This window comes from Rana temporaria, chromosome 6, assembly GCF_905171775.1.
Source record: "Rana temporaria chromosome 6, aRanTem1.1, whole genome shotgun sequence".
NCBI classification, from domain to species: Eukaryota; Metazoa; Chordata; class Amphibia; order Anura; family Ranidae; genus Rana; species Rana temporaria.
This window is the reverse complement of record NC_053494.1, coordinates 221,422,824-221,448,399: the sequence shown is the minus strand read 5'-3', so window position 1 is coordinate 221,448,399 and position 25,576 is coordinate 221,422,824. Positions and strand designations below refer to the sequence as shown.

The window sequence follows — 25,576 nt, the reverse complement described above, 5'->3', positions numbered from 1 at the left end:
TCCAAAAATACAAATGAAAGTACTTACTGCTGCATCTTGGATGAGTCCTTCTCTGACTCTAATGACAATGTTTTCTTTGGTCATCATCTGATTAGCGGACGCTCTGGGTTCATGAGCAGACCTTCTGGGTTCAGAAGTAGACACTTGGGGTTCAGAGACTCTCTCGCTGGGGACATGCCTCTCCCCCCTCTCAGTTCTATTCCCTCTGTATTTCGGGGAGGGTTCCGCTTCTTCCTTCCCAAACATCCTTTTCAAAGTGGAGGAGAAGATTCGTATCGTGTCCACATTAGTGTCCACCAGACGAATTTCTTTAATGGTTGATTGGCCTTTAGGTTTGCGGTCCACATATTCTTTGACGGCTTTGATAATATTCTCTGCGCTTTGATCTACAGGACAACCAAAAATGCCGGAGCTGATGGCGGGGATGGCGATGGAGGTATGGCAGTACTCCTCGGCCAGATCCAAGCTGCTGGTTATGGCTTTCTGTAGAAGACGCTCTCGCTTTCCAGGTGGTTCGGAGTACCACCTCGGCCCAACTGTATGAATAACCTGCTTACATGGCAGTCTACCAGAGTCCGTTATTACCGACTCCCCTGCGGACAATCGCCCTTCTGACTTGACAATCTGATCAGAATCATCTTGTAGTTTGGGACCTGCAGCTTTCAGTAAAGCCAATGCCAGACCCCCAACATGCTTCAGATCCTCATTGGCTGCATTAACGATGACATCGGCTCTGTGACGGCACAGGTCATCCTTATGCACAGAGATGACCATTCCATTTGGAAGATTTATTTGGCACTGTGACCCTTCCAGTTCCTCAGGTTCCTCTTCTTCGGTCTCTTCTTCCTCCTCTTCCTTCTGTAAGCGTATGAGGCAGCTGTAGTTATTCTTTGCCATAGTGACATAAATTTCTTCATTTGTCAAACAAACCTTCTTGGCTCCGGGTTTATCGATGATTAGCGTGTCGGAGCAGATAGAACTCAGGACATTACTAATATGGGAGTGGGCTTCTACTACATAGATCTTTGGGCCCCTCAAGCGTATCATTTTATTTTGGATTGTCACACTCAGGTTATCATTTTTCAGACCATCCAACATTTGTTTCTTCTCGTCTTTGAGGAACTGCATGACCACCGTAGACTTCACTTTAATGTTCTTGTTCATTGGAGTGTTCTTCTCTAGAAAGTCGCTGACTTTTTGGTAACATTTGCCCACATTTGAAGACAGGCCGGCGATGACCACATTGTTTTCCGCTCCGGAACGGGAATCCAGTATCAGGACTGTGATTTTCTCTGCATTATGTGACTCAAGTAGATGTGACTGAAGACTTTCCCACTCGGGAATTTTCAGGGTACTCTTCTCTTCAACCGGAACTTCTCTACAAATGAGTTCTTGGTTCATCTGTTCTTCAGCCTCCATCAAGTCTTTCTTTGAGTAAGCCGTCAGCTGAACGGCGTCATCCTCAATTTCCAGCATTGCGATGATTTTGTGACGTACGAAGAGCAGAGAGGACAGCTCCTCGTTATCGGTGGACATCAGGAACTGGACGAGGTGCGGGTTCATCTGGATGGATTTAGTTTTCATTTGTTGTTTGATGTCGAGTATATCATTTTTGGCGGTGAGCACTTCATCTCTCAGTCCGGATAGCCGGATCGCCTTTCTTGACTTATCATAGTCCATCTTGAGCTCTGGAACTTTGTCCAGGATCTTCTTCTGCAGGCCGCCGTTACACATAATCTGATAGAGGGTTGGAGACATGGGAAAGCTCTCAGTCATACATTGGCTCTTTCTTTCCACCTGTTTGGTGGTTTCCTCTATCAGTTGTCTGAATGTGGGATCAATCCTGGCAATGTCCTTTACCAGTCCCACCAGGAAAACTTTACCTGAACCCAACTCAGGTTTGATAAGAACTCCTTTATATGTGGAGCTGTTGGCACGTTCTTTAACAACATACCAGACCGACTGATCCATTTTATATTCTTCGACTTTGTACTTTGATATGAGACGTGAGAACTCCAGACGGACCTCGTCTTTCCACGTTGGGAGAAGCTTCACCAATAATCTGAGATCAGTAGACTGGGCCTCAGGAAAGCTCAATGTAATGACGGGGTTGGGGCAGACCAGATCTGGCCATTTAATCTCACATGTATGGGTCCCCATTGTTTTTTCCATGTTGTCTTTGAACTGGTCATTACTGAGGATGAATTCCAGAATGTACCGACTTACTGGGAAGGTGAGTGGCTCTGGTGTTCGTATTTGGGGTCTTTGGTCTCCATAAAGCACGATATCCTGTGCGGGATAATACGGATAAACAGATACTTCTTTCTTCTGAAACAAATGCTTCCTCCCCAGAACTTTCTTAGCAGCTGCACAGAAGACAGAAGAAGAAAAGGGTCATCAGAATCTCATTCCTGGAATATCAAGAATTGTTTTTACAGTTAAAATGTTATCAACAAATCTGTGTTTTCATGAATGGAGGAATTTGGGGAATGTGGGTCTGTTTCTCGCCATCACTATTATAATTCTTCACCAATCCCTACATCATACCACACACACATCAATCTTGCATGGATTTATTTCCATATATAGATACAGTGGGAAAAATAATTATTTGATCCCCTGCAAATTTAGTAAGTTTGCCCACTTATGAATTTTTATCATAGGTGTATTTTATGTGATAAAGACAGAATATCAACCAAAAATCCAGAGAAATCACATAATACAAATGTTATAAATGGAGGAAAATAAGCATTTGATCTCCGACCAACCAACAATAATTCTCCCCCCACAGATTGGCTACAGGGGGCGCTCATGTGGTCCACAGATCAGTCCTGTCAATGTAGGAAGGTTCTCCTAACGACAACTCGTTATGTGTATAAAAGACACCTGTCCACAGAATCTCTTTCCTCCAATCACATCTCACCATCATGGGGGAGACCAAAGATCTGTCAGAGGACGTCGGGGATCACATCTCACCATCATGGGGGAAGACCAAAGATCTGTCAGAGGACGTCGGGGAGAAGATCGGAGATCGGCACAAGGCTGGAATGGGCTACAAGACCATCAGCAAGAAGCTTGGTGAGAAGGAGACAAGTGTTGGAGCAAATTTTTACAAATGGAAGAAATACAAAATAACCATCGATCGTCCTCGGTCTGGAGCTCCATGCAAGATTTCTCCTCATTGGGTGAGGATGGACATGAGAAAAGTGAGGGATCCGCCCAGAACTACATGGGAGGAGCTTGTGAAGGATCTTAAGGCAGTTGGGACCACAGTCACCAAACACACCATTGGTGACACAATACACCGCCATGGATTGAAATCATGCAGCCCCCGCAAGATCCCCTTCTCAGGAAGGTAAATATACAGGCCCATCTGAAGTCTCCCAATAATCATCTAAATGATTCAGAGAAGATCGGGAGAAAGTTCTGTGGTCAGATGAGACCAAAATTCAGCTCTTTGGCAATAACTCGACTTGCCGTGTTTGGAGGAAGAAAAATGCTGACTATGACCCTAAGAACTCCATCCCTACAGTCACACACGGGGGGGGGGGGGACGACGACGACGACATGATGCTGTTTTCTAAAGGAACAGTCCAACTTTGCAGCATTGAGGGGCCAATGTATTGTAAGATCTTGGAGGAGAACCTTCTTCCCTCAGACGGAACACTGAAGAAGGGTCGTGGATGGGTCTTCCAGCATGACAATGACCCAAATCACACCGCCATGGCAACAAAGGAGTGGCTCAAGAAGGTCATTGAATGGCCTAGCCAGTCCCCAGACCTTAATCCTATAGAAAATGTATGGAGGGAGCTGGAACGTTGAGTTGCCAAGTGGCAGCCAAGAAACCTTAAGGATTTAGAAAAGATCTGTAAAGAAGAGAGGAGCAAAATCCCTCCTGAGATGTGTGCAAACCCGGAAATTCACTACATGAAATGTTTGCCAACAAGGGTTTCCCCACCAAATACCAAGTCATGTATTCCTTGGCGATCAAATACTTATTGAACTGCAACTCCATTTATAACATTTGTATCATGTGATCTCTCTGGATTTTTGGTTGATATTCTGTCTCTATCATATAAAATACACCTATGAGAGAAATTATAGACCCTTCATTTCCATGTAAGTGGGAAAACCTACACAATCAGCAGGGGAGAAAATTACTACCAGGCGCCGCAGAGGTGGGGGCGCCGAAGCTCCAAAGTGCTCCCCTCCCTCCTCCTTGTCTGTGTCCAGAGGCGGAGCGCATGTAGATGGTGCTGCGGTTCCCCATCCCGCTTGCTCTCTCCGCTGGCAACTGACAAGAGCGCATACTCGGAATTTGGGCTGGGCACCACAGCGGAGACTAGTACTGGAACACTAGGCTGCACTAATTAATTCTGTCCAGTCTCCTGTCTGTCCCACCCCCTCTGCGTGTGTCGGCTCTTCTCCCATAGGTGGTGTTATGAGAGGCTTCTGGGTTGGCCGGAGCTGCTGACAATCATCCCGTACACTCCCAGAAATCCTCTCCGAGTGCCACCCTCCAAGTAACCAAAGATGCCACGTATGCCCAGCCCCCCTGTAATGTGCTTCTGCTCCCAGCGCGCCCAACCTACAGGGAACTATTGGACAAGTACTGATCTATGGGGACACCTGGTGTGGGGGGCTCTGATGGGGACACCTGTTGTGGGGGGCTCTGATGGGGACACCTGCTGGGGGGGGCTCTGATGGGGGACACCTGCTCTGGGGGGGGGCTCTGATGGGGGACACCTGCTCTGGGGGGGCTCTGATGGGGGACACCTGCTCTGGGGGGGCTCTGATGGGGGACACCTGCTCTGGGGGGGCTCTGATGGGGGACACCTGCTGGGGGGGACTCTGATGGGGGACACCTGCTGGGGGGGGGACTCTGATGGGGGACACCTGCTGGGGGGGGGGGACTCTGATGGGGGACACTAATGAAGACTTCTTGGGGGAGCATCTCTGTGTTTGAATCGTAGCTAGGGTTGTCCAGATACCGATACCAGTATCGGTATCGGGACCGATACCGAGTATTTGTGCTAGTACTCGTACTCGCGCAAATACTCCCGATACCAAAATAGAATACTTTTTTTTTTTTTTTTTGTGACATCGAACACAAATTGGATGGCACCATTGGATGGCACTGATAGGTGGCACTGGCATTGATTGAATGGCACTCATAAATGGATGGCACTGATAGGTGGCACTGGCATTGATTGGGTGGCACTGATGAGATGCACTAATAAGCTGCCTCCCTGCACTGATGCACTAATGGGCACTGATCTGCACTGATAGGTGGCACTGGCTAGATGCACTTTTGGGCACTGGCACCGATGAGCTGCACTGACAGTGATCACTCCTTCAATGATATGTAGTTTTCCAGTACCGTATGCTAAAAAACAGCCCCACACCATGATGTACCAGTTCTTCATAATTCTAAAGAAAATATCTTTGGTCTGTATTGTGGTTTGAAAACGGTCACATGACATTAAAAAAAAGTATCGGTATTCGGTATCGGCGACTACTTGAAAAAAAGTATCGGTACTTGTACTCGGTCCTAAAAAAGTGGTATCGGGACAACCCTAATCGTAGCCATAGAAACATTTGTAAAGGGGAGGATTTAGTAAGATGACCACGCCCATGTGGGGGCGCCAGAAATATTTCTGCACCCAGGCGTCTGTGACCCTAAGATCGGCCCTGCCTTCATGATGCTGTTTGTTCACTGAGGTTCCCCAACAAACTTCTGAGGGCTTCACAGAACAGCTGTATTTATACTGAGATTACATGACACACAGGTGGACTCTATTTACTAATCAGGTGACTTCTGAAGGCAATTGGTTCCTCTAGATGTTAGTTATCAGAGTAAAGGGGGCTGAATACAAATGCCCCCCCCCCCCCACACACTTTTCGCATATTTATTTGTATCATTTATCATTTTCCTTCCACTCCACAATGTGACACTTTGTGTTGGTCCATCCCATAAAATCAAAATAAAATACATTTATGTTTTTGGTTGTAACGTGAGAAAATGTGGGAAATCTCAAGGGGTATGAATACTTTTTCAAGGCGCTGTAGTAGTATAAGCTTTAAATGACAGAAAACAATAACGTGATTAAATTTTTTAGACCTAATTTGGAGAATTGATCCCGCAATGCTTCGTTTTATCGGGAGATCTTGAGAAAGATTCTTTATAGTAGTTCATGATATTAACTGGTTGCCGACCAGCCGCCGCAGTTCTACGACGGCAGGTCGGCTCTCCTGCGCGAGAGCACGTAGCTCTACTTCGGCAGGGGAAGTGGCCACTAGTGGCGCGCGCGCACGCGACCCCCGCTCTCTCCTGACTCCCGCGTGCGTGCCCGGCCACGATCACCGTCGGGCACCCGCGATCGCTCGTTACAGAGCGGGGACCGGGAGCGGTGGGTGTAAACACACAGCTCCCGGTCCTGTCAGGGAGAGAAATGCAGATCTTCTGTTCATACAATGTATGAACAGCGATCAGTCATTTCCCCTAGTGAGGCCACCCCCCCTACAGTTAGAACACACCCAGGGAACATAATTAACCCCTTCCCCGGCCCCTAGTGTTAACCCCTTCCCTGCCAGTGGCATTTTTATAGTAATCAATGCATTTTTATAGCACTGATCGCTATAAAAATGCAAATGGTCCCGACCTATGTTTAAGTGTATTCTCTAACAGAGATACACTTAAACATATCTAAGATAGGACGGCTTGCGCCGTTCTATCTTAGATTGCAATGTTCCGGCTTACCGCTAGGTGGCGCTTACATTGCGGCCGGCCTAGATTATGTAAATGAGGGGATACGACGATTCACGAGCGTACGCCGGGCCTACACCGTCGCATTACGTCGTTTCCGTACGCAATAGGCCACCTAAAGTTATTCCACCAATGAAGTGGAATAACAATGTTAAGTATGGCCGCCGTTCCCGCCGCGAGGTTCGAATTTTTTACGTCGTTTGCGCAAGTCGTCCACGAATTGGGATTTACGTCATTTACGTCCACGTCTAAATCAATAGGCCCGTACGGCCTACTTAGCCGCAATGCGCACTGGGAAATGTAGTCGCCCGGCGCATGCGCAGTTTAAAAAACGTCAAAAAAATGTGAGGTCAAGCCTCATTTCAATACTACACGCCCCCCTCCCAGTCATTTGAATTAGGCTCGCTTACGCCCGCTCGTTTTAGGCTACGCCGCCGAAAATTTGAAGGTAAGTGGTTGGAGAATCACTACTAACCTAAATAATTTACGGCGGTGTAGCCTAAAAAGAGTAGGCTAGGCCGTCCTAATTTTAGGCGCCCCTACGTGAATCTACCCATATAACTTTTGCGCAAACCAATCAATAAACGCTTATTGCATTTTTTTTTTTACGGAAAATATGTAGAAGAATACGTATCGGCCTAAACTGAGGAAAAAAAACATTTTTTTTATATATTTTTGGGGGATATTTATTATAGCAAAAAGTAGAAAATATTGCATTTTTTTCAAAATTGTCGCTCTATTTTTGTTTATAGCGCAAAAAATAAAAACCGAAGAGGTGATCAAATACCACCAAAAGAAAGCTCTATGTGTGGGGAAAAAAAGGACGCCAATTTTGTTTGGGAGCAACGTCGCACGACCGCGCAATTGTCAGTTAAAGCGACGCAGTGCCGAATCGCAAAAAGGTGCTCTGGTCTTTGACCAGCCATATGGTCCGGGGGTTAAGTAGTTAAACTGCCGGCTATTTCCACCCTGGTATGTGTGCGGTTCTGTAATCAGAGTACCCGGTGCTGTCCGGCATGACACCCGACTTACCTTCCACGGTGGAGAATGTAACCAGTGCGGCGCCCTCTTCAGGAATGGCCACGGTGTCTTCCGTACTTCCAGGAACGCCATGCTTCGGGTTCTCAAAATACAGGCCGATGTAATCTTCAGGGGTGTTGGGGGGGAGACCCTCAACCCTGATCGTTCGAGTTTCTTTCAGGGGCTTTACCTTCATTTTAGATGTCCGGATTTTGGAGTTTTTTGAAAAATTTTCAACAAATCCTAGAATATCTGGTAAAAAAAAAAAAAACGAAGTTGGTTGATTGATAAATTAACGTGACGGCCAGACTGTGACAGGACCTATTGTACACCGGTGATGAGGTTTTGTCTATCTTACTATATATTTCCAGTAAAAACGGCACCCCCCCCCCCCCCCCCGACGAAGAAGAAGGCCCCCCTGGTAAAAGAGCTAAAGAAGAGAGGGGGGGCCCCCGGAGCTGACTAATAAATTACTTTAAAAACCCTGTGTCTTGTGTTTATTTACCCCATACTCATTCACGTAGAGTGGGGGGCCGGGATCTGGGGGCCCCCTTATTAAAGGGGGCTCCCAGATTCCGATGAGCCCCCCGCCCGCAGACCCCGACAACCAACGGCCAGGGTTGTCGGGAAGAGACCCTTGTCCCCATCAACATGGGGACAAGGTGCTTTGGGGTGGGGGGGGCGCAGTGCGCCCCCTGCCCCAAAGCACCCACCCCCCCATGTTGAGGGCATGCGGCCTGGTACGGCTCAGGAGAAGGGGGGCGCTCGCTCGTCCCCACCCCCATTCCTGACCGGCCGGGCGGTATGCTCGGATAAGGGTCTGGTATGGATTTTTGGGGGAACCCCCACGCCGTTTTTTTTCGGCGTAGGTGTTCCCCTTAAAATCCATACCAGACCGAAGGGTCTGGTATCATCCTGGGGGGGAACCCCACGCAATTTTTTTTTAATTTGCGTGGGGTTCCCCTTCAAGAATCTCCGCACACCAGTCGCCCCGCAAGTCGGATCATCTTGATCCGACTTCTGGTGCGACCTCTATTCAAATCAATGGGCTCCCATAGGGAACCATTGATTTTGAATAGAAACAGAAAAACGCGGCTGAAAACTAGCGCGGCAAAACGTGCATTGAATTCAATGCAAAACGCGGGAAAAAATCTCGGTAAAAACACCGTTTTTTTTTTCCTGGCGTCTGTACTAGCTTTACAGCCCGTTTTTTTTAAAACGTCCGTGGAAATGAAGCCTAAATGATTATTACGTGTTTTACTAATTATCAAGTAACAACATTAAGTGCTTATATGCTAATGTTAGGTTCTTTCTATAATAACAGGTTCTCTTGCTGGAATCACTTTGCAGAGAGAAGTTATCGGAACAAAATGTTGTTCTCCCATCTCCTTGGAATGTTTTGTTGGCACAATGTAGGGAGACGGTCTTCACATTCTAAACAGAGGGGTGGATTCAGGTAGGGGCGCGCACTCTTACGGAGGCGCAGCGTACAGTTTTAACGCTACGCCTCCGTAAATTACCTGCGCTACGCTTCATTCACGAAGCAGTAGCTCCGTAATTTGCGTGGGCGCTCCGTAAAAATGGCCGGCGTAAGCGCGCGTAATTTAAATGATCCCGTAGGGGGCGTGGATCATTTAAATTAGGCGCGTTCCTGCGCCGAACGTAGTGCACATGCTCCGTCGGGAAACTTTCCCAACGTGCATTGCGGCAAATGACGTCGCAAGGACGTCATTTGCTTTAACGTGAACGTAAATGGCGTCCAGCGCCATTCACGATTCACTTACGCAAACAACGTAATTTTCAAACATCGCGACGCGGGAACGACGGGTAAACTTAGCATTGGCTGCCCCTGCTAATAGCAGGAGCAGCCTTACGCGGAACCCGACGAACGCAAACGACGTAAAATGCGTACGGCGGGCGCGCGTAGGGTTGTGAATCGGCGTGAGTATGCAATTTGCATACTCTACGCTGACCACTAAGGGAACGCCACCTAGCGGCCAGCGTAAGACTGCAGCCTACGATACGACGGCATAAGAGCCTTATGCCAGTCATATCTTAGGCTGCAGTCGGCGTAACAAGCTTTCTGAATACAGAAAAGTCGTTACGCCGGCGCAACTAAGCAATTGCGCTGCGTATCTATGGATACACAGACGCAATTGCTTACTGAATCCACCCCAGAGTCTGGGTTGTAGTAAAACTGATCAGGTGTTCCAAAACACCAGAAATTAATGTCTCTTGTGCTAATTTCTTATCAAAACGAGTTAAAGTGGATGTAAACCCCAAATGTATTTTTATTTTTTTGATGTCACAATGTAGAGAGTAAGATTTCCTATCATCTGTGCCCAGTCTTGCCACACAGAGTTAATCCAGTGCTGAGCAATCCTCTTTTATTGTTCAGTGAAAATTAACAGGCTTCCAGATAAAAACCTGCCTAAATAAAAAGTGGGGGTCGGTGGGTGGCGGTCAGTGGGTTGCGGTCAGTGGGTTGCGGTCAGTGGGTTAGGGTCGGTGGGTTAGGGTCAGTGGGTTGGGGTGTCAGTGGGTTGGGGTCAGTGGGTTGGGGGGTCAGTGGGTTGGGGTCGGAGGGTTGGGTCAGTGGGTTGGGGTCGGTGGGTTGGGGTCAGGGTCAGTGGGTTGGGGTCGGTGGGTTGGGGTCAGTGGGTTGGGGTCGGTGGGTTGAGGTCGGTGGGTTGGGGTCGGTGGGTTGGGGTCGGTGGGTTGGGCATCGGTGGGTTGAGGTCGGTGGGTTGGGGTCGGTGGGTTGGGGCTGGTGGGTTGGGGTCGGTGGGTTGGGGGGGTCAGTGGGTTGGGGTCAGTGGGTTGGGGGTCAGTGGGTTGGGGTCGGTGGGTTGGGGGGAGTCAGTGGGTTGGGGGTCGGTGGGTTGGGGTCGGTGGGTTGGGGTCGGTGGGTTGAGGTCGGTGGGTTGGGGTCGGTGGGTTGGGGTCGGTGGGTTGGGGCCGGTGGGTTGGGGTCAGTGGATTGGGGTCGGTGGATTGGGGTCGGTGGGTTGGGGTCAGTGGATTGGGGTCGGTGGGTTGGGGTCTGTGGGTTGGGGGGGTCAGTGGGTTGGGGTCGGTGGGTTGGGGGGAGTCAGTGGGTTGGGGTCGGTGGGTTGGGGTCAGTGGGTTGGGGTCAGTGGGTTGGGGTCGGTGGGTTGGGGTCGGTGGGTTGGGGTCAGTGGGTTGGGGGTCGGAGGGTTGGGGTCAGTGTTGGTTCTCACCGATATCACATGTGAAGGTGATGACTGCACATTGTTTCTCCGGAATTCTCTCCACCTGGAAGTCGGTGTCGCCGTTGGCGCCGCTGATATTCTCTACCAGGAGGTTTAACATCTCCGAAGAGTAGCTGTCCTGGAGGTTCTCTATCAGAATCAGAGAGGATGGGGGTTCCTGTGTAACGTGCTGTGATTGGTTACTCGGGGCCTCGGCAGCTGCTAAATTATAGAGGAAAAAACATTAAACTCGTCTCTGATCACCGGTCATTATACAGAATGTCACACGGCTGATAGTTATGTAGTTAAAGTTCCCTCTGATCAAAATTCCCTCTAATCAATTCCCTCTGATCTGATTCCCTCTGATCAATACGACCTCCTTCATCCAACATGGACGGGCTTGTCTCTGATAGGTTAATATTGGGACCACCATCATTTTATACATCAACTGCGATCACCACCATTGTATTCCTACAGCAGCCATGCCCACCATCATTACGTATGTAGCACTACCCCCGGAGGAGCTGCTGGATGTTTTGGGCGGTGTGTTACCTCGTGGCTCCTCCTAGGGGTGAGTAGAAGTAAAGGAATGTTCAGACAGGTGCTCTTTGCTCTTTATTACCCAGCCGGGTAAAAACAATAAACTTGTGGTGCTCTCAACCTTCCCCCAGGGCTCTCTGCCACCCTCTAGTGCTCTCCACCTCCCCCATGCTCCCTGCCACCCCCCTAGTGCTCTTTGCCACCCCCCTCCAGTGTTCTCCACCACCCCCATGCTCTCTGCCACCCCCCCCCCCCAGTGCTCTCCAATTCCCTCCATGCTCTCTGCCACCCCCCAGTGCTCTCAACCACCCCCCAGTGCTCTCCACCTCCCCGCATGTTCTCTGCCGGAGGTGCCGGTTAGCATGTCATGGGCTGCTCAATCCAAAATGCCCGGGCCTATTTTTTGTCCCAGTCCGGGCCTGATCCCCCCCTATGTGTCTACCATCATCTCCTGCAACCATCCTGACCAACATTGTGTCCTACAGCTTCCCCCATCTCCAAGATATCCACAAACCACCAGGATTACAGTCCTATGTTCTTTGGTCACTGCACCCGCCATCATGTCCTATCACAATCTCCAATATAATACATAATCATATGTTTAAAGTACATTACCTTGGGGTTGGGGGGTGGGATCCACTTTGGAAACCTAAAAATAAATAAATAAATTACTGAACAAAAAGAGTAACCTATTCTAGGAAGTACAGTAGATGCTGAGCATATTTACAGAGATAATAGAATATAGGCATTGTCTTCTCCCCCCTCCTGCCAGGGTGGCCCCTGTCCCCCCTCCTGCCAGCGGTGACACCTGTCCCCCCTCCTGCCAGCGGTGACCTCTGTCCCCTCTACTGTCAGCAGTGGCCCCTGTCCCCCCCTCCTGCCAGCGGTGGCCCCTGTCCCACCCTCCTGCCAGCAGTGGCCCCTGTCCCCCCCTCCTGCCAGCGGTGGCCCCTGTCCCCCCCTCCTGCCAGCGGTGATCCCTTTCCCCTCTCCTGCCAGTGGTGACCCCTGTCCTCCCTCGTGCCAGTGATGACCCCTGTCCTCCCTCCTGTCAGCGGTGACCCCTGTCCCCTCTCCTGCCAGCGGTGACCTCTGTCCCCTCTACTGTCAGCAGTGGCCCCTGTCCCCCCCTCCTGCCAGCGGTGGCCCCTGTCCCCCCCTCCTGCCAGCAGTGGCCCCTGTCCCCCCTCCTGCCAGCGGTGGCCCCTGTCCCCCCCTCCTGCCAGCGGTGACCCCTTTCCCCTCTCCTGCCAGTGGTGACCCCTGTCCTCCCTCGTGCCAGTGATGACCCCTGTCCTCCCTCCTGTCAGCGGTGACCCCTGTCCCCTCTCCTGCCAGCGGTGACCCCTGTCCCCTCTCCTGCCAGCGGTGACCCCTGTCTCCCCTTCTGCCAGTGGTGACCCCTGTCCACCCTCCTGCTAGTGGTGACCCCTGCCCCCCCTCCTGCCAGCGGTGACTCCTGCCCCCCCTCCTGCCAGCGGTGACTCCTGCCCCCCCTCCTGCCAGCGGTGACCCCTGTCCCCACCTCCTGCCAGCGGTGACCCCTGTTCCCCCCTCCTGCCAGCGGTGACCCCTGTCCTCCCTCCTGCCAGCGGTGACCCCTGTCCTCAGCCTTGCTGACCCCTGTCCTCAGCCTTGCTGACCCCTGTCCCCAGCCTTGCTGACCCCTGTCCCCAGCCTTGCTGACCCCTGTCCCCAGCCTTGCTGACCCCTGTCCTCAGCCTTGCTGACCCCTGTCCTCAGCCTTGCTGACCCCTGTCCTCAGCCTTGCTGACCCCTGTCCTCAGCCTTGCTGACCCCTGTCCTCAGCTCTGCTTACACCCTCTAAGAGTCCTACAAATTAATAGCCTCTGTACACTGGCCTAAAAACTGCTGCCCCCCCGTACATTGCCAAGCTGACCTCCCATCCTCTGCCCCCGCCCCCCCCCCCCCCGACATTTTACATCAGACAGGCTAGTTCAGGCTCTGTAGCGAACGCCCCCATGTCACAATGTATAGCTGTGTATGGCTGCCTAAAGGGATCAGCGAGGTTTTATTGCCCTGATATCTCCTTATCTCCACCTGTAAATGACAAAAGTACAAAAGGACGTTCTCCGACAAACAACGAGGACATGAAGAAGTACATGAAGAAGTACATGAGGAAGTAGTATGTAGAGATTTGTAGATGGTCTGCTGGAAGAAGATAACTACAAAGACCCAACTGCTGGACAACCTATATACAGTATATATGAGATGCTCTATCACAGTGCCCTCTGTGCTGGGGGGGGGGGGGTCACAGTGTCCTCTGTGCTGGGGGGGGGGGGGTCACAGTGTCCTCTGTGCTGGGGGGGGGTCACAGTGTCCTCTGTGCTGGGGGGGAGGGATCACAGTGTCCTCTGTGCTGGGGGGGGGGATCACATTGTCCTCTGTGCTGGGGGGAGGGATCACAGTGTCCTCTGTGCTGGGGGGGAGGGATCACAGTGTCCTCTGTGCTGGGGGGGGGGGGGGATCACATTGTCCTCTGTGCTGGGGGGGGGATCACAGTGTCCTCTGTGCTGGGGGGGGGATCACAGTGTCCTCTGTGCTGGGGGGGGGGGAAATCACAGTGTCCTCTGTGCTGGGGGGGGGGAAATCACAGTGTTCCTCTGTGCTGGGGGGGGGAATCACAGTGTCCTCTGTGCTGGGGGGGGGGGGGGTCACAGTGTCCTCTGTGCTGGGGGGGGGGGGGGAATCACAGTGTCCTCTGTGCTGGGGGGGGGGGGGGGGAAATCACAGTGTCCTCTGTGCTGGAGGGGGGGGTCACAGTGCCCTCTGTGCTGGGGGGGGGATCACAGTGTCCTCTGTGCTGGGGGGGGGGGATCACAGTGTCCTCTGTGCTGGGGGGGGATCACAGTGTCCTCTGTGCTGGGGGGGGGATCACAGTGTCCTCTGTGCTTGGGGGGGGATCACAGTGTCCTCTGTGCTGGGGGGGGGAATCACAGTGTCCTCTGTGCTGGAGGGGGGGGGGGTCACAGTGTCCTCTGTGCTGGGGGGGGTCACAGTGTCCTCTGTGCTTGGGGGGGATCACAGTGTCCTCTGTGCTGGGGGGGGGGATCACAGTGTCCTCTGTGCTGGGGGGGGGGGGAATCACAGTGTCCTCTGTGCTGGGGGGGGGGGGGAATCACAGTGTCCTCTGTGCTGGGGGGGGGGGGAATCACAGTGTCCTCTGTGCTGGGGGGGGGGGGAATCACAGTGTTCCTCTGTGCTGGGGGGGGGGAATCACAGTGCCCTCTGTGCTGGGGGGGGATCACAGTGCCCTCTGTGCTGGGGGGGGGATCACAGTGCCCTCTGTGCTGGGGGGGGATCACAGTGCCCTCTGTGCTGGGGGGGGGATCACAGTGCCCTCTGTGCTGGGGGGGGATCACAGTGCCCTCTGTGCTGGGGGGGGGGGATCACAGTGCCCTCTGTGCTGGGGGGGGGATCACAGTGCCCTCTGTGCTGGGGGGGGTCACAGTGCCCTCTGTGCTGGGGGGGGGGGATCACAGTGCCCTCTGTGCTGGGGGGGGGGGGATCACAGTGCCCTCTGTGCTGGGGGGGGGGGATCACAGTGCCCTCTGTGCTGGGGGGGGGGGGGGTCACAGTGCCCTCTGTGCTGGGGGGGGGGGGGGATCACAGTGCCCTCCGTGCTGGGGGGATCACAGTGCCACTTATGCAATGTGGGGGGTCTCTACACTCATGCATGCTCTACTGTGCTTATCCCTCCCCAGGCAGTGACTGTACAGTGACAGGAGAAGCAGCTCAGTGATGAGCACATCTATGTCACTCTGCTCTCTCCTCCTATCAGCATGCTCTTTGTTAGCACATAAACACGGCTGCGCACCTAATTGGCTCCTCTCCCAGTCTGCGCTCTGCTGTACAGGAGTGGAAAACGGCTGACACCAAGTCAAATGTGGATACTTCCTCTGCTCAAGCCTTACTCTGCTCAAGTGACACTTACCTCTGGCTGTTCCACAGGCCTCCTGCCACCGTCCGCCCCCTGAGACCGAACGTCCAGTTTCATCTTCTTCCCTCCCGGTAATTTCAGCTCATGGGTGTCTTTCTTCAGCACCCCGTCCCGGGCTGTAATATGAGAGGAGAGAGGTCAGGAATGTGAAAGGGAAACTCAGCTGTCAAGTTACAGGAAACTGAAAGTACAGAGAAGCCGACATTGTATCAAAACCAAAGAAACAAAAATATCTAAAAATGTTATCAAAACCCGAGAACCCAAAATGTCTAAAAATGGTATCCAAACCCGAGAACCAAAAATATCAAAACTTGAGAACCCAATGGCCCAGATTCACAAAGCACTTACGCCGATGTATAACAAGATACGCCGACGTAAGTGCAAATGTGCGCCGGACACACAAACAAAGATGCGCCTAAAAACAGGCTTCATCCCGCCGACGTAACTCGCCTACACCGGCGTAGGGTGGGCGCACATTTAGGCTGGACGCATGGTGGCGCTCCCATTGATTAGCCATTCAAATATGCAAATGAGTAAAATACGCCGATTCACGAACCTGCGTGTGCCAGACGCAGTGCGTGTAGGTTGTACGTCCGGCGTAAAGTTATTCCCCATAAAGGAGGCGCAACCCAGCAGCAGACATACAAAGGTCTGCACCAGGGAACACAAGCCGGTGTATTTTACGTTGGACGTGTCTGGCTGGGCGTAGGTTACGTTCATGCCGTACGCAGTGATCCAGCGTAGTTTAGGCAGTTGTTCCGACGTGGTTGTGAGCATGTGCAGGGGGATGCGTCCACGTCTTGGCGCATGCACAGTTCGTGATACGTATCTGTCTGGTGCTCGGCCCATCACGCCTCATTTACACGGCCCACGCCCACTTCCACCTACGCCGGCGTGCGCCTTCGAAACCTAGCGCAGCGTTGGGAGCACTGGCTTGGTGAATTCCATGCTTGCCTCTCTGCGCTGCGTTGGCGTAGTGTATATTGTTTGCGTTACGGCGGCGTAATGTGAATCTGGGCCAAAATGTCTAAAAATGTAATCCAAACCTGAGAACCAAAAATATCAAAAAATTGAATACGAACCCGAGAACTAAAAATATCTAAAAATTGTATCCAAACCCGAGAACCAAAAATATCCAAAAATTGTATCCAAACCCGAGAACCAAAAATATCCAAAAATTGTATCCAAACCCGAGAACCAAAGATTTCTAAAAATTGTATCCAAACCCAAATTTCTAAAAAATGTATCCAAACCCGAGAACCAAAAATATCCAAAAATTGTATCCAAACCCGAGAACCAAAAATATCCAAAAATTGTATCCAAACCCGAGAACCAAAAATGTCTAAAAATGTTATCCAAACCCAAATTTCTAAAAATTGTATCCAAACCCGAGAACCAAAAATATCCAAAAATTGTATCCAAACCCGAGAACCAAAAATATCCAAAAATTGTATCCAAACCCGAGAACCAAAAATGTCTAAAAATGTTATCCAAACCCAAATTTCTAAAAATTGTATCCAAACCAAAGAAACAAAAATATCTAAAAATTGTATCCAAACCAAAGAAACAAAAATATCTAAAAATTGTATCCAAACCTGAGAACCAAAAATATCTAAAAATTGTATCCAAACCCGAGAACCAAAAATATCTAAAAATTGTATCCAAACCAAAGAAACAAAAATATCTAAAAATTGTATCCAAACCTGAGAACCAAAAATATCTAAAAATTGTATCCAAACCCGAGAACCAAAAATGTCTAAAAATGTTATCCAAACCTGAGAAACAAAAATTGTATCCAAACCCGAGAACCAAAAATGTCTAAAAATGTTATCCAAACCCAAATTTCTAAAAATTGTATCCAAACCCGAGAACCAAAAATATCCAAAAAATTGTATCCAAACCCGAGAACCAAAAATATCCAAAACATTTTATCCAAACCAGAGAACTAAATATATCTAAAAATTGTATCCAAACCAGAGAACTAAAAATTGTATCCAAACCCGAGAACCAAAAATATCCAAAAATTGTATCCAAACCAGAGAACCAAAAATGTCTAAAAATTGTATCCAACCCCAAATTTATAAAAATTGTATCCAAACCCGAGAACCAAAAATGTCTAAAAATGTTATCCAAACCCAAATTTCTAAAAATTGTATCCAAACCAAAGAAACAAAAATATCTAAAAATTGTATCCAAACCTGAGAAACAAAAATTGTATCCAAACCCGAGAACCAAAAATATCCAAAACATTTTATCCAAACCAGAGAACTAAATATATATAAAAATTGTATCCAAACCAGAGAACCAAAAATATCCAAAAATTGTATCCAAACCAAAGAAACAAAAATATCTAAAAATTGTATCCAAACCCAAATTTCTAAAAATTGTATCCAAACCCAAGAACCAAAAATGTCTAAAAATTGTATCCAAACCTGAGAACCAAAAATGTCTAAAAATGTTATCCAAACCCAAATTTCTAAAAATTGTATCCAAACCTGAGAACCAAAAATGTCTAAAAATGTTATCCAAACCCAAATTTCTAAAAATTGTATCCAAACCCGAGAACCAAAAATATCCAAAAAATTGTATCCAAACCCGAGAACCAAAAATATCCAAAACATTTTATCCAAACCAGAGAACTAAATATATCTAAAAATTGTATCCAAACCAGAGAACTAAAAATTGTATCCAAACCCGAGAACCAAAAATATCCAAAAATTGTATCCAAACCAGAGAACTAAAAATTGTATCCAAACCAGAGAACTAAAAATTGTATCCAAACCAGAGAACTAAAAATTGTATCCAAACCCGAGAACCAAAAATATCCAAAAATTGTATCCAAACCAGAGAACCAAAAATGTCTAAAAATTGTATCCAACCCCAAATTTATAAAAATTGTATCCAAACCCGAGAACCAAAAATGTCTAAAAATGTTATCCAAACCCAAATTTCTAAAAATTGTATCCAAACCAAAGAAACAAAAATATCTAAAAATTGTATCCAAACCTGAGAAACAAAAATTGTATCCAAACCCGAGAACCAAAAATATCCAAAAAATTGTATCCAAACCCGAGAACCAAAAATATCCAAAACATTTTATCCAAACCAGAGAACTAAATATATCTAAAAATTGTATCCAAACCCGAGAACCAAAAATATCCAAAAATTGTATCCAAACCAAAGAAACAAAAATATCTAAAAATTGTATCCAAACCCAAATTTCTAAAAATTGTATCCAAACCCAAGAACCAAAAATGTCTAAAAATTGTATCCAAACCCAAATTTCTAAAAATTGTATCCAAACCTGAGAACCAAAAATATCTAAAAATTGTATCCAAACCTGAGAACCAAAAATGTCTAAAAAAACTGTATCCAAACCAGAGAAACAAAAATATCTAAAAATTGTATCCAAACGAGAGAAAGGGTGCAGGAGATACTTGTGGTGCCGGTGTCAGACGTAGGGAATCTCATTCAAGTGAATGGGCTCCCATACGCTGTTGAACAACAAACGGAAAAAAAAAAAATGTGTTGCGTCACGAAGGTGCGAATGCCGATTTGTAGGGCATTTGCTGAAGTCCCACAACAGACGATCTTCCTGTAGTGCGGTTTTGGAAGAGGTGGGGCCCTTCTTTTGGTGGTGCGTCTTTGGAAGGTGTGATTATGGCCCCATAGAGGTGAATCATTCACTCACTCATAGACTTCAATGGGAGCGCATGGAAAACGCATGCGCGTGTTTTTTTTTGGTAGGGTTTTGTGTTTACCATCCAGTCTCCTCCTCCTACAGAAAAAAAGGCGCATCAAAAATGCATAAAACCACGCTGCAAAAAAATGCACCACGAAGAACTATACGCACGGGCGTGAACTTGGCCTTTAAGGTGGAGGAGGCTGCATTGGTTTTCTATTTTTAGGCTTTGTGCTCGCACAGAAAACTCCTGTTGGTCCTGCCAGGAATTATGTGTCCTTGTACGGACCAATCAGAGAAAGTTCTGGTCTCGGGGAGGACATTTCTTATACACCAATCACTTCCTGCCTGCTCATCACATCACATGGCTACATACAGACCGACGCTCACAAATATAATAAAATCCTCCTCTCTGCACCGCACCTTTCCACCAGGAGGTGGCGGAAAATCAATCATAGAGACACATTCAGAGCAATGCTGGTCGCCCGGAAAAGTGGCGTTTTTATGCCGTGTGCACGGCGCCCAAACATGCGATTACAATATAAAGGAGATCTAAATAAATTGCCAGAGAAAGCGGAACATTCACCAGACTGAACATCACCTACAGTATACCCCGTCCATCAATGAAGGGATGGAGTGGCCCTTTAAGGAAAACCACATGACCTCTTATTACACCTACAGGCCAGATATCCGACTACCTCCCCCCCCGATATCCGACTACCCCCCCCCCCCCCCGATATCCGACAACCCCCCCTCCCAATATCCGACTACCTCCCCCCGATATCCGACTACCTCCCCCTGATATCTGACAAACCCCCCCCGATATCCAACTACCCCCCCCCCCGATATCCGACTACCTCCCCCCGATATCCGACTCCCCCCCCCTGATATCTGACAAACCCCCCCCGATATCCAACTACCCCCCCCCCCCCCCGATATCAGACTACCTCCCCCCCCGATATCCGACAACCCCCCCTCCCAATATCCGACTACCTCCCCCCGATATCCGACTACCTCCCCCTGATATCTGACAAACCCCCCCCGATATCCGACTACCCCCCCCCCCGATATCAGACTACCTCCCCCCCGATATCAGACTACCCCCCCGATATCCGACTACCCCCCCCCCCCCGATATCAGACTACCTCCCCCCCCGATATCAGACTACCCCCCCCCCCCCCCCCGATACCCGACTACCTCTCCCCCGATATCCGACAACTCCCTCCCCCCCAATACCAGCAGAAATCCAATCCATGGTGACAACACTACGATCATTTCCCGGAATAGTATATATAGTAAGTGAAAGGAGACATCAGCTGCCCCTCCCCCCATCATTGTAGTGTATGAGGATCTCCCTCCTGTCCTCAGTACTTACCTCCCTCCTCCTTGTAGTGTATGAGGATCTCCCTCCTGTCCTCAGTACTTACCTCCCTCCTCCTTGTAGTGTATGAGTATCTCCTCCAGTCCTCAGTACTTACCTCCCTCCTCCTTGTAGTGTATGAGGATCTCCCTCCAGTCCTCAGTACTTACCTCCCTCCTCCTTTTAGTGTATGAGGATCCCCCTCCAGTCCTCAGTACTTACCTCCCTCCTCCTTGTAGTGTATGAGGATCCCCCTCCAGTCCTCAGTACTTACCTCCCCCCTCCTTGTAGTGTATGAGGATCCCCTCCAGTCCTCAGTACTTACCTCCCTCCTCCTTGTAGTGTATGAGGATCCCCTCCTGTCCTCAGTACTTACCTCCCTCCTCCTTGTAGTGTATGAGGATCCCCCTCCAGTCCTCAGTAATTACCTCCCTCCTCCTTGTAGTGTATGAGGATCCCCCTCCAGTCCTCAGTACTTACCTCCCTCCTCCTTGTAGTGTATGAGGATCCCCTCCAGTCCTCAGTCCTCACCTCCCTCCTCCTTGTAGTGTATGAGGATCCCCTCCAGCCCTCAGTACCTACCTCTCTCCTCCTTGTAGTGTATGAGGATCCCCTCCAGCCCTCAGTACTTACCTCCCTCCTCCTTGTACTGTATGAGGATCCCCCTCCAGTCCTCAGTACTTACCTCCCTCCTCCTTGTAGTGTATGAGGATCCCCCTCCAGTCCTCAGTACTTACCTCCCTCCTCCTTGTAGTGTATGAGGATCTCCCTCCTGTCCTCAGTACTTACCTCCCTCCTCCTTGTAGTGTATGAGGATCCTCTCCAGTCCTCAGTACTTACCTCCCTCCTCCTTGTAGTGTATGAGGATCCCCTCCAGCCCTCAGTACTTACCTCCCTCCTCCTTGTAGTGTATGAGGATCCCCTCCAGTCTTCAGTACTTACCTCCCTCCTCCTTGTAGTGTATGAGGATCCCCTCCAGTCCTCAGTACTTACCACCCTCCTCCTTGTAGTACAATATAAAACCCCCATCCCCCCCAGTACCTACCTGTCTCCTCCTTGAAGTGTATGAGGATGTGGCCCCGGGCGCAGTCGGTGTCGCGGATCTCACATTCTCCTCCGTTTGATTCGCTCCTCTTCTGGAAATACAGCAGAAGTTTATTTTTTAGTTTCTTCAGCACCTCGGGGTCCTCCTTCCACTGGAGGGCCACAGGGTAGGGGTACTTGGGGTCCCCCATGGTGAAGGTGTCCGGGGCAGTGAGGCGGGGGCAGTTTATGTAGTATGGGGCCCGTCTCAACTCCGGAATCTCTGAAATATTCTTTCACTTTCATTTCTCTTTCTCAACGCAGCCCCTCCCCCTACCTCTCCCATGACTTGTTATATATTCAGCTATATTTGGACGACCTGTGACACGCATGTGTGCTGTATACCAGCCTTGTCCCTGATCTAGGGGTCTGTCCCCGATCTTGGGAGTTTGTCCCTGCTCTGGGGGGTCTGTCCCTGATCTGGGGGGTCTGTGCCTGATCTGGGGGGTCTGTCCCTGCTCTGGGGGGTCTGTCCCTGATCTGGGGGTCTGTCCCTGCTCTGGGGGGTATGTCCCTGATCTGGGGGGTCTGTCCCTGATCTGAGGGTCTGTTCCTGATCTGGGGGTCTGTTCCTGATCTGGGGGGTCTGTCCCTGGTCTGGGGAGTCTGTCCCTGATCTAGGGGGGTCTGTCCCCGATCTGGGAGGTCTGTCCCTGATCTGGGGAGTTTGTCCCCGCTTTGTGGATCTGTCCCTGATCTGGGGGTCTGTCCCTGATCTGGGGGTCTGTCCCCGATCTGGGGAGTCTGTCCCCGATCTGGGGGGTCTGTCCCTGATCTGGGGGATCTGTCCCTGATCTAGGGGGACTGTCCCTGATCTGGGGGGTCTGTCTCTGATCTGGGGCTCTGTCCCTGATCTGGGGCTCTGTCCCTGATCTGGGGGTCTGTCCCTGATCTGGGGGTCTGTCCCTGATCTTTGGGAATCTGTCCCTGATCTGGGGAATCTGTCCCTGATCTGGGGCTCTGTCCCTGATCTGGGAGTCTGTCCCCGATCTGGGGGGTCTGTCCCTGATCTGGGGGGTCTGTCCCTGCTCTGGGGGGTCTGTCCCTGATCTGGGGGGTCTGTCTCTGATCTGAGGGTCTTTTCCTGATCTGGGGGGTCTGTCCCTGATCTGGGGGGTCTGTCCCCGATCTGGGGGGTCTGTCCCTGCTCTGGGGGGTCTGTCCCTGATCTGGGGGGTCTGTGCCTGATCTGGGGGGTCTGTCTCTGATCTGGGGGGTCTGTCCCTGATCTGAGGGTCTGTTCCTGATCTGGGGGGTCTGTCCCTGGTCTGGGGGGTCTGTCCCTAATCTGAGGGTCTGTTCCTGATCTGGGGGGTCTGTCCCTGGTCTGGGGAGTCTGTCCCTGATCTAGGGGGGTCTGTCCCCGATCTGGGGGGTCTGTCCCTGATCTGGGGAGTTTGTCCCCGCTTTGTGGATCTGTCCCTGATCTGGGGGTCTGTCCCCGATCTGGAGAGTTTGTCCCTGCTCTGGGGGGTCTGTCCCTGATCTGGGGGGTCTGTGCCTGATCTGGGGGGTCTGTGCCTGATCTGGGGGGTCTGTCTCTGATCTGGGGGGTCTGTCCCTGATCTGAGGGTCTGTTCCTGATCTGGGGGGTCTGTCCCTGGTCTGGGGGGTCTGTCCCTGATCTGAGGGTCTGTCCCTGATCTGGGTGGTCTGTCCCTGATCTGGGGGGGTCTGTCCCTGATCTGGGGGTCTGTCCCCGATCTGGGGAGTTTGTCCCTGCTCTGGGGGGTCTGTCCCCGATCTGGGAAGTTTGTCCCTGCTCTGGGGGGTCTGTCCCTGATCTGGGGGTCTGTCCCTGATCTGGGGGGTCTGTCCCTGATCTGAGGCTCTGTCCCTGATCTGGGGAGTCTGTCCCTGATCTGAGGGTCTGTCCCTGATCTGGGGGGTCTGTCCCTGGTCTGGGGAGTCTGTCCCTGATCTAGGGGGGTCTGTCCCTGATCTAGGGGGACTGTCCCTAATCTGGGGAGTCTGTCCCTGATCTGGGGGTCTGTCCCTGATCTGGGGGATCTGTCCCTGATCTAGGGGGGTCTGTCCCCGATCTGGGGGTCTGTCCCCGATCTGGGGAGTCTGTCCCTGATCTGGGGGGTCTGTCCCTGATCTGGGGGGCCTGTCCCTGATCTGGGGGGCCTGTCCCCGATCTGGGGGTCTGTCTCTGATCTGGGGGGTCTGTCTCTGATCTGGGGGTCTGTCCCTGATCTGGGGGGCCTGTCCCTGATCTGGGGGGTCTGTCTCTGATCTAGGGGGGTCTGTCCCCGATCTGGGGGTCTGTCCCCGATCTGGGGAGTCTGTCCCTGATCTGGGGGGTCTGTCCCTGATCTGGGGGGCCTGTCCCTGATCTGGGGGGCCTGTCCCCGATCTGGGGGTCTGTCTCTGATCTGGGGGGTCTGTCTCTGATCTGGGGGTCTGTCCCTGATCTGGGGGGCCTGTCCCTGATCTGGGGGGTCTGTCTCTGATCTGGGGGGTCTGTCTCTGATCTGGGGGGTCTGTCTCTGATCTGGGGGTCTGTCCCTGATCTGAGGGTCTGTCCCTGATCTGGGGGGTCTGTCCCTGGTCTGGGGAGTCTGTCCCTGATCTAGGGGGGTCTGTCCCTGATCTAGGGGGACTGTCCCTAATCTGGGGAGTCTGTCCCTGATCTGGGGGTCTGTCCCCTATCTGGGGGGTCTGTCCCCGATCTGGGGAGTTTGTCCCTGCTCTGGGGGGTCTGTCCCTGATCTGGGGGACTGTCCCCGATCTATATATATTGGGCTAGATTCAGAAAGATTTCGGCAGGCGTGGCCTATCTCAGATACACTGCGCCGCCGTAAGTTAAAGCAGCAGGTCCCGTATTGACAAAGAAGTTGCGCTCTAACTTACGGCGGCGCAGTGTAACTGGGCCGGCGTAAGCCCGCCTAATTCAAAATAGGCTGGTTGGGGGCGTGTTCTATGCTAAATACTGTTGACCCCACGTATTTGACGTTTCTAACGAACGGCGCATGCGCCATCCGTGCACGTATCCCAGTGCGCATGCTCCAAATTACGCCGCAAAGACTCATTGGTTTCGACGTGAACGTAACCTACGCCCAGCCCCACTCTGAATCGGCTGTCCGACGTCCATACTTAACATTGGCTGCGCCATCTTTTTGGTGGTTTATCTTTACCCCTGAAAACGCCTTACGTAAACGGCGTATCTTACATGCGACGGCTGTGCGTACGTTCGTGAATCGGCGTATCTTGATCATTTGCGTATTCTCGGCGTAAATCGGCGTACACGCCCCTAGCGGCCAGCGTAAATATGCAGTTAAGATACGGCGGCGTAGGAAGACTTACGCCGGTCGTATCTTAGCAATATTTAAGCGTATCTCAGTTTGAGAATACGCTTAAATATACGACGGCGCGGATTCGGACTTACGACGGCGTATCTACTGATAATCTACTGATACGCCCCTCGTAAGTCTACGTGAATCTGGCCCATAACGTCTACAAACAGTGGGATAGATTTATGGACATTTTATTTATTTTATAGGTTTTCAGGCGCTTTAGCGCTAGAAATGACCTCTGAAAACCGCCGCCCATTCATTCCAGTGCGACTTTTCACACCCGGGGGGCGCTGAACTTGCGGGACGTTATGAAAAGTGCGGCAAGCCGCATCTTTGGGGTTGGTTGGGAGCGATGCAAATAGCGCTTCCAAAATTCCCCTGCCCATTGCATAACTGAACCCCCTAATCCTAACCCTAACCCCTAATCCTAGCCTAATTCCTAACCCCTAACCTAACCCTTAACCCTAACCTCTAACCCTTAGCTTATCATCCCAACCTAACCCCTAACACATAACCCCTAACCTATCCCTAACCTAACCCCTAACCTAATTCCTAACCCTAACACATAATCCCTAACCTAACCCCCTAACCGTAACCTCTAACCCTTAACTCCTCACCCTAACCTAACCCCTAATTCCTAATTCCTAACTTTT

General features: G+C 50.8%; 1 protein-coding gene across 3 annotated transcripts in view; it reads right to left on the bottom strand.

Annotated features, from left to right (window-relative positions):
- The window catches only part of LOC120944284 (protein mono-ADP-ribosyltransferase PARP14-like), a 65,086-nt gene extending 43,217 nt beyond the window's left edge, over positions 1-21,869 (bottom strand). Inside the window, exons 1-6 of one of the 3 annotated variants that reach the window (XM_040358307.1) lie at positions 21,587-21,869; positions 15,494-15,615; positions 12,154-12,187; positions 11,008-11,220; positions 7,799-8,038; positions 28-2,366 (exon numbers count right to left, since the gene is read on the bottom strand). In XM_040358307.1, the coding sequence (XP_040214241.1) occupies positions 28-2,366; positions 7,799-8,038; positions 11,008-11,220; positions 12,154-12,187; positions 15,494-15,615; positions 21,587-21,776 (3,138 nt within the window). In that variant the 5' untranslated portion in view covers positions 21,777-21,869. Of the gene's footprint in view, positions 1-27; positions 2,367-7,798; positions 8,039-11,007; positions 11,221-12,153; positions 12,188-15,493; positions 15,616-21,483; positions 21,513-21,586 lie in introns of those variants that run through there. The other 2 variants (XM_040358308.1, XM_040358309.1) reach the window with 2 other exon arrangements.
- Positions 21,870-25,576: the final 3,707 nt, after the last annotated feature.